The sequence below is a fragment of the Neofelis nebulosa genome, chromosome 2 (genome assembly GCF_028018385.1).
Source record: "Neofelis nebulosa isolate mNeoNeb1 chromosome 2, mNeoNeb1.pri, whole genome shotgun sequence".
Taxonomy (NCBI): domain Eukaryota; kingdom Metazoa; phylum Chordata; class Mammalia; order Carnivora; family Felidae; genus Neofelis; species Neofelis nebulosa.
Genome location: NC_080783.1, coordinates 220,226,174 through 220,235,130, shown reverse-complemented (window position 1 = coordinate 220,235,130; position 8,957 = coordinate 220,226,174). Strand labels below are relative to the sequence as shown.

At 60.7% G+C, this 8,957-nt stretch overlaps 1 protein-coding gene across 5 annotated transcripts in view; it reads right to left on the bottom strand.

Annotated features, from left to right (window-relative positions):
- Positions 1 to 1,613: 1,613 nt before the first annotated feature.
- CEP104 (centrosomal protein 104) overlaps positions 1,614 to 8,957 on the bottom strand; it is a 35,703-nt gene continuing 28,359 nt past the window's right edge. For 4 of the 5 annotated variants that reach the window (XM_058719339.1, XM_058719338.1, XM_058719340.1 and 1 more), the window contains 4 exons: positions 8,380 to 8,518; positions 8,151 to 8,218; positions 4,973 to 5,057; positions 1,614 to 4,049 (listed from right to left, as the gene is read on the bottom strand). In XM_058719339.1, the coding sequence (XP_058575322.1) occupies positions 3,934 to 4,049; positions 4,973 to 5,057; positions 8,151 to 8,218; positions 8,380 to 8,518 (408 nt within the window). In that variant the 3' untranslated portion in view covers positions 1,614 to 3,933. The remainder of the gene's footprint in view (positions 4,050 to 4,972; positions 5,058 to 8,150; positions 8,219 to 8,379; positions 8,519 to 8,957) is intronic. The other variant, XM_058719337.1, reaches the window with a different exon arrangement.

Genomic DNA, 8,957 nt, shown 5'->3' with positions numbered 1-8,957 from the left:
CAGGCCCGGACATCTGCAGGCTCGCCCTCTGGCCTCCCCCAGCCACCAGGGACTGTGCAACCCCCCCCCCCCCCCATTCCAGGATCCCGGAATTTGGTAAACAGCACTCCCAAGGTGCTCCCTACCCCATGGGGAGAGAGAGATCTCCATCCAGAACCCTGGCATTGGTTCCCACAATGTCCCCCACCTTCAGGCAGGACACTGGTCCCAGGACACTGAGAGGTACCAGGACCTCTCCTGGGGAGTCCTGGGGGGGTCCTCAACCTGCAGGACCACAGCACACAAAAGGGCTTTGCTTAGGGATGACCTCCTCCTGTGCACAAGGAAATCCAACCAATGGGGAGTCTGACCTCAGCCCTCCCCACTCTCCAGGCCCCTCCCCTGGAATCCCAGCACAGTGACTCAGGTGGGCAGGTCTGGGGTCTGGGAAGCTCGGTGGGGTTTTGAGGCCTTCTGGGCAGGGGGTGGTCCATGCCTGGGTCTCCCCGTTCCCCAGCCCCTTGCTGCTACAGCCTAATGAGGGACGAAGGGCTGGGGGGACCCCTCAGCTTAAGTGCGGGCTCCCTCCCCAAACTTGCAGACTCACTGCCCAGGCTGGGCCTCTTCAGCACCTTCTATTTGGCTCCAGGCCACAGAGGGGAAACCGAGGCAGGGATCAGCTGCTGTCCACGGGCCTCCCTGGTCTGACCCATCGCGACCCAGGTGCACATTTGGGCTCACTGCCTTCCAGGAAGCCGGTGTCCCTGTGTACCATTGAGGATATCCTCAGCTGCGTCGTGCGGGCCTGGAAAGGTCCCGGGAGACCCCGGGAGGACACGCTCTGCAGAAGCGGCACAGAAGGTCACTGACCCACTGACCACTTTCTCTGGTGGCCTGCATTTCAGAGCCAGGGGGCTCAGCCCGGGCCTCATCCGGGATGAGGTGGGTGGAGGCCCCAAAGCCCCGAGGGGCAAGAGCCAGGAAGGCTGCTGCACACACACCAAACCGCTCAGCGGGCCTAGGTTTTAAGAGCAAACACGCAATGGCACAGATGAACATCTAATTCGAACAGCACACGGACGGGTTCTTTCCGTCTCGCGCATCTCTGCAGGTGTGAATGCAGGGCACGCCCCTCGTCTGCCCTTGGCTTCTTTGGAAAGCGTGCTCTTTGGTCCTGCACTCGTGCAGTGCACACACCTAGCACCTGTACGTTCTAACTTCAGAACTGAAGCAATTATACAATTACCAAAACTAATAAAAGCTTGAAAACACTCCAGAAATCAACAGAGGAAATACTGCCGCTTCACTTATTTGAAAGCAAAATAGCCTCGCTGGCCGGCAAAAGTTCCTCTGTCAAAAGGGAAGAGCCCGTGCAGAGACCGTAAGTGCAGCCCTCCCCCCACCAACATTCCGACTTTATCCCACAAGATAAAGCAGGTCAGTGATTCTCTCCAATTTACACGCACTTAAAATTCTTTAGCTTCTTCAGCGGGAAACTCCTTTCGACACACCCTACGTGGGGCCAGGCTTGGGCCCCCCCACGCTCCAACCTGCCCCAGCCACGCCCGGTGTGGGCCAGAGTGCATGCAACTGGTTCACCTTTTAATTACAATCTTGAAATAAAAGTGACAGGCTGTTTTGTGACCTTTTTATTGTGTTAACATCCTCAGAGTGACCTGACCCCTAGGCCCTGAAATAACAACAAAAATATATTGGTTAGATACTATAATTCTGGTGCCTGAAATAAAGACAAATAGAAAACTATATTAAAACATTAAAAAGTTAAAAATTTTCATTAAAGGTATTTACATGTGTATTCTGATGCCAAATTTATAGACACATTTGTTTTAAATTAAAATATTTTGAAATATGAAAATAAGAGAAATAAATATCCACAACATATTCATAGTGAAAATTATTAATTCTTGTTCCAAATTTACATTTTTATTTATAAATGGCCAAGGGATCCTACACTTCCTTCAGAATTGCCTGTCCTTTATTTTCAGTTCCTTAATAGCCTCTAACTCTGTAGAGCTCTTTGTAGCCGCTAGGCAGGGCTCACTTTGACAGAAACGCCCGCTCCTTCTGTAACCAGCAAGGCTAACCGGTCTTGAACGCATCCAACTGTGTCAATCACTAAAGTGAAATATTTTTACAAATCTTTTTAAAGTTACGATATATGGAAAATACTACATACATGTTTTTTGCAAGTGTTGATTAGAGGGAAGAGAATGGCTCCTCGATTAGCGTTTCTCATCACTGCTCGTGTTACGGAGCGGCTCGCCTGTAGGAGGAGGGACCAGGTCGTGGCCGCGGTCTGTGAAGCCAGGAGGGGTCGCGTCACAGTTCCCTCGGCGTCTGTGTTCTGCTCTGTCTGACGAAGGTTTACGTTCTTTCTCCCCACTACTTACTTCTTAATTGAGTTATTTTTTGCAAAGGTAGTTCTCTTAGTCCTATTCTTGCTGTATTTTGAGTCAACCATATGAGAAAGTGTTAGTTCACCCAGAACGGAGAGTGGTTAGTGCAAACTCCCGGTCACTAACACACTCAAGGGACGCGCTGCTCCAACGGCTATGAGGGGTTTTCTGAAACGTGTTTTCTTTCACGTGGCGGGGAAGTAAACAGGTGTATATGCTGATGACGCGGTACAAATCCCACCCATTTCTCAGCGGCACCCCGAAGGCCTGCTGTCTACTTGCCTACCACGCGGGAGAACGGAAGCATGCTGGGCCGCGGGCGGGGTGGGAAGGGCCGGCCTCCCTGGGTCTCTGGGGGCCCAGCAGGCAGCGGGAGCGCAGGCCGGCACAAGGGAGATGGGACGCTTCCCAGCAGGTTTCAGACACACCCTGGCTTTGCCCCGCGGCCACCTGGACACGAAGCCCGGGAACCGCTTCTGTGGGACACGAGGGCTGGCCTCTTCATTTTAAGCCATGTTGGGGTTTGAAGTGTCATGGGGCGTGTTTGAGACAAATGAACTTAGGGCTCCGACTCGTAGATCTGTGAGAGGCAGGACAGGCCCAAAGCAGACACCCGAGCCTGCTGGTCCGCGCTGAAGGCTCGTTCGCGCGTTAACCAAGTGCGGCTGCTCCCCTCGCCTGCTCAAGGCTTTGAGAGAGGGCTGTTCTGACCGACACGTGTTCAGGGCGCAGGACAATCGGTGGAGAGGCGGGTCCTAACTCTGTTCTAGAACCACAGGTGTGGTTCTAGAAGGAAGGAGCTGGAAGCACCGGGAGGAGAGCCCTGATGGAGCCACAGGGCGGCAGGCTCGGCTCCCAGGGGCTGCAGCTTGGGGTCGGGCGGGACCCAGCACTCCGCATGGTGGCAGGGGTGGGGGTCGGGGGGGGGGAGGGGCCCTAGCGGGGCAGGTGCTGCAGGGGGACCCATGCGTGGCGACCGCAGGTTCGTCTTTCCCTCTCGTGACAGCGGGAGGTGCGGGGTCTGCACACAGTGGGGAGGTGCGCTGGGCGGGGGCCGGCGCCCGCCAAGATCCGCGCCCGCCGTCTCTCTCCCGGCTGGTTCGCGCGGCCCAGTGAGCCAAAGCCCTGCGGAAATTCGGCCACGTGAGAGAGACCGACGTGCACGAGGTTTACAGCGAAGCCTTTATGGAAACCACTCCAAGCGCCTGAGGAGAGGGCGCTCTGCTCGAGGACACCCGTAACCTGCTCACCCGACCCGGACAGGGAGGTCGGTCCCCTTCAAACGGAATGGCTGCTCTTCTGGCGACGGCGGCCTCGGAGGCCAGAAGCCTGGTGGCTTCAAACCGCGGTGAGCTTGGTCTTGCGTCAGCCCCTCACAGGGAGCGGCAGGTGAGGACAGCAGGGCCACGAGCGGAGGGACGGCGGGGGCGGAGCACAGGGTCGCCACGTCCAAAGGCGGATCTTAGGAGAGATGGTTCGCAATCAAGAAACTCGCTCGGTCCCTCGTGGGGACGAAGGGGACAGAATGTGGGTCACGTCACCGCTTTGTGTACGTTCTGCCGGAGCTTTTGTTCAGTCCCTTTGGGGTAGGGATCTTGCTTCCGACCTTGGATGCGGAGGTCCCTGATTTGGTCGTGGCTGGGCCTTTACCTGCTGGACACACAACACACGACACACAGGCCCCGTGTCAGCAGGGAGGCCAACACACCAACAGAGCGCCAAGCCACAGTGAGGGCATGGCGGCCAGGTGTCGTCAGGCCCTGGGGAGAAGCAGAGCGCCAGCGGGGTCTGCAGGGGGCAGCACAGCGGCCACCCGGTCCACAGGCAGCCCTGCTGAGCGGGGCCCGTGTGGGAGCTGGCTGCCGGGCTGAGGAGCAGGGCTCGTGCGTCCCCAACGGGCTCAGAGGAGACGCCTGGCCCGTGGGAGGGAAGAAAGAGAACTTGCTCATTTGCCCGGGTGTCGGCTGTGGAGACTCAGCTCCAGAAACGAAGAAAACGAGCAGCCACGAGTCGCCCCGGGCAGGCGCCCCCTCCAGGTGCCCATATTCCCTCCGTCATGAGAGAGGTGGCCGGGTGCGGGGGGGGGGGGGGGGTATCAGCCACACTCAGCCCTCGCCGGGTATCTGGCAGGTGGAGCCCAGAGCCCACATCCCGTCACACTCGTTTTTACTACTCTCTCGCTTATTGACGCCCCTGAAGTAAGAACGTCCGTCCAACGGTTCTTCTTTCGTCAGGAAGAATTTTCTCACGGAAAACGTCCTGCTTTCCTGTCGGCGTTCTCAACCTAACACAAAGTAGCCGCAATTACAGTTTACGAGGCCGGGAGCGGAGAGATCTGTGAGTCTGCCAGCCGTCTGTTTCCGAGCGCTCTGCTTCGGCGATGCAGAGAGCCGGGAGCAGGGGTGTGCGCCCGAAGGACGCGGCGGGAGCCCTGAGGCAAGAGTGTGGTGCTGACGACAAGAGGTCTGGGCACACGTCAGCCTACTCGCTAAGGGAGGGAAGCACGTCTGTGTGACCCCAGAGGTGCGGGGGCCCCGCCACGCGGCACCCACGTGCAGCAAGGCCCCAGACCTCACCTGGCGGCAGAGCCTTGCGCAGCACGTGCGTCTTGCGCAGGTTCATCGTGCAGCCGGCGGGGCCCATGAGGTGAGCCTTCCACGCCTGGAACAAAAGAGGAGGCACACGCCGCGTCAACCAGGCGACCGAGAGGGAGCAGACGAGCCGAGCTCCTGTCAGAGCTGAGACCAGAGGCGGCCGCAGCTCCCGACACGGCCGCATCTCACATCCTGGCGCGGCACGCGGAGCCCCTCGGTCCTCGTCACCTCCGAGCACGGCGCGCTCGGACTGTTGTCACATAAGCACGTGCACGTGTGTGGACTTGGGGAGTACACGGGGCAGGGTGACCTCCAGGAGCGGGGAGTGGCCCCTGGCTGCCAGCCGGCAGAAAACAGGGACCCCGGTCCTGTAGTGACAGAAGAATTCTGCCAGCACTGGGGGAGCTCGGGAGACCCCCTCCCCCCCCCCCCCCCCCCCCAAGCCGGGCCCATGGATGAGAACGCGGCCCAGTCTACGTGTCACTGCGGCCTGGTGACTCCTGGAGCAGAGGACCCGTTCAGGTGTGCCCACGACTCCTGCCCCACAGAAACTGACATCACAGAAGGATGTTTGAGCCGCCAAGCGTGTGGTGACTGGCTGCAGGCATGGACCACCGAACCGAGAGCAAGCAGAGAAGTCCGAGAGGCCTGCTGACGGCCTTGGAGCGGCGAGCTGTCGGACGCCGGGGGACACAACTGCCAGGAGGAGAGGGGCTGAGGTCTGCATCGCACGGAGCAGGAGAGGACAGCAGCCACACACAGGGACCGGGTGTCCCGTGACAGCTAGTGTCACGGTAGAAATCAGACCCCGGACACAAAGCCTGAGTGTCACACGCGAACGGAGAGAAGGCGTGTGCACGTGAGGACTAAAAGGGAAAACCACTAAAAACGGCCCTGTTAGGAAGGAGGGGTGGTGGGCAGGGGCAGGCACTGCAGCTGCTCTCTGTTCTTCTGTGCATATGTCCCATTTTACAGACTTCAGAACTAGTCGAGTGCTTTATATAATTACAGGACTTAATTTTACCCGCCCCCTCCCCCGAAAACCAAATACACAATAAAGCAAGTGACCGTAAACGCACTGTGGCCGTGAAACAGCTCGTGGACCCCCCACCGCCAGGGGACACGGAACGGACGTGAACAGGGACTCGTGGCCCCGAGTTTGGGCACTGCCGCCAGGCACGTGCTGCGTGTGGGGTCACGCAGTGCGCGTGCACGACGGGCGGCAGGCGGGTCTGGCATCTCCGGGGCTCTGAGAACCCAACCCTTGGGCTGGGGAAAGGGGACACCGGGAGACACAGGATGCGTCGGAAATGTTCGGCTGAACTCACGAGGTGGTCATGTCAGCATTTTCACCCGGCTCCGTCCACCGGGAAGGCCAGCGACAGTGACCAACTCGGTGGCTGTGAAAACAGGAGACACCGATGCTGTTCTAAAATATCCATTTCCACCGGAGGGAGCCCAGGTCCGGGGCCGGCCTGGGCAGGGTCAGCATGGAGCGGGCAGAGTGTGACAACAGCCAGGGGGTGCCGAGAACACCGGGGTCCGAACAACAAGGCCAGGAGCCCGTCTGAGAGGCCGCGCTGGCCACAGACCAGGCGACTCAGGCCTCAGAGAGGCTGCAGGACACCGGTTGAGTCTGCGTGTTTACGACACTAAGGGACACGCTGGTGAGCGGCTTGCTCCTGTGCAGCCCGTGGACCATGCAGGAGGCACACACGTTCTCGCCCGGGGGCGACTGCAGGGCAGAGGGAGGAACGCTTCTCTCGGAAGCGGCGGCCCAGCTGACGACTGAAGGGTGGCAGGCTGGGCTGTGTGGACCTGACGGTCCCTGACGGTCGTGGGATGTGCCCGGTCACGGAAGGGCGGGCCACTGGCTAAGAAGCGGCTGCGGGCAAGTCTGAGGTTTAAACGGACCCGGCCTACAGAGCCAACTGCGATTCACAGGAACTGGGCGGGAACGACCTCTTAACGGTGCCGGGAGGGAGGCCATCCGCAAACTCAGCCCATGGGAAACCCAGCCCACGGGAAACCCTGCCAGGCAGACCGCTTCTCACCAAACTCTAAAACAGAGCACACGGAGGAGGCTACTTAGAAACACATCCAGCAGTCTCCGCGTGCGGCCTCCGCGGGGGCCGGGACACTGACCCCGAGGGGAGGCTGGGGGACGCTCTCGAGAGCGCCTCCACGAGCACTGTTTCCGGAGCCCCACGGCAGAGCATTTCCAGAGGAAGCGACGTGCCGTCTGGCTGCACCTCAGCGTGGCCTGGGCGGGGAGCCGCAGCTGGGTGCAGAGGAGGCAGGGGTGGCTGTGAGCCCACGGCCACGCGAGCCGGCGACGGGGCGTGAGGGGTGCCTGCGGGCCCCTCTGCTCTGCCGCACACTGTGTTGTGTATCTGACGTTTTCTGAGAGAGGGACGACGGGCCCGGGACGACAGCATGGGCACAGGGCCGTCTGCTACGTGCTCTCGGAGGTCGAGGGCGAGCTACAGAGCACGGCTGGGTCTGAGCCGTCTCGTGGGCACATCCCAGACGGCTGGGGCAGGGAGAGCCCGCGGCGGGACCCGTGGGGAACTGCAGGTGTAGCGGCTAAGGGGGCTGGAGCGGAAGCGATGGAGCCAGAGGCAGGTCCCCAGAACCGCCCTGCCTGGCACGTGGAGGACATCGCCACTGTCGTGTCAGCTGAACCACCGACACGAGCCTCAGACCTGCTCTGGTCAGAGCAGGGGGCCCAGGGAGGAGGGGGGCGGGAACCGGAAGCCAGAGTCGCCGGCGCCGGGGAAGGGAGGAGAGCTTGCAGTCGTCTGCGAGGTAGAACCCCCCCACTGCACCGGGCTGGATGGCAGTAATGAGAAGAGACCCGCACGTCTGGCCCAGACGCCACTCAGGGCCCCGGCGCACAGAGGGGTGCCGCGCCTAGACAGAGGCGAAAGCCCCTCGCGCTCGCCCACCCAGAGCTGAGGCCCCCGCAGAGGGTCCAGGAGCTACGGGAGGGAGAACTCACGGGAGACGGCAGGTGACAGAGTGTCAGGCGGCCCTGAAGCAGGACCGGGGTGCTCCCCGAACACTCACGGTCCCCCACCCGCGGCCCAGCCCCGACAGCCTCGTCGGGGTCCTCGCCGGGTCAGCCCCGGGTAGGGTCACGCTCGAGTTAGGTCCTCACCTCCTCCCCCGGTGAGAAGTTCTCGTGGCACAGAGGACAGCGGTTTGCCAGCTTCTCCGGTTTGGCGGCTGAAACGGCATCAGCAGGACAAGGCTCAGCTTCTCCCGAGACCTGAGCCAGGAGCTATAGACACGGGGTGGGCCAGCCCTCCACGCGGGGCCTCCCCAGGCAGGGCCCGGGGGCACAGCGGGCACCGAGGGGTCTGGGCGGGGGGCGAGCAGGCACTCACGATTACAGTCCTTTGCTTTTATGTGTCTGGGCAGCTCTTCCTTCAGAACAGCCTCGTTGCAGCGGTAACACTTTCCAAACCCGTCTTTCTTGTCGCATTCTGTCAGCAGGTGCTCCGTCAGGCTGGAGATCTCGACCACCTGCATCCAGAAATGCAGAAGGAAGCAGGGTGCTGAGCGCACGGGGCGCGCGCGGCCCCACCTTGCACTTGTTCCCCAGGGCCGGAACACGCACAGCTCTTCTCTCACTTGGGCCTGACCCCGCCGGCCCCAGGGGGCTTCCTCGGGCGCTCGCTATACTCTGCTGAAGACCCCGTGCCCCCCGTGTGTCCCTCCTCGTGTTATGGTGGTAGCGCACAGAGGACGCTGCCGAGGGGGGGAACGGAGGAGCCATGGCTAACCCCCGCAGCACACGCAGGAAGCCGCGGAACAGCTTAGCCGTGTGGCCTCTGGGTTCAAATCCCGCCTCCCTGTTGCTTGTAAGAATGTGCAGAGACGGGGTCACAAAAAGACCGTTAGGAGAGTCTCTCACCACCCAGGCACGTTCAGCAGGAGTGACCACTATGCATGGACTCATACA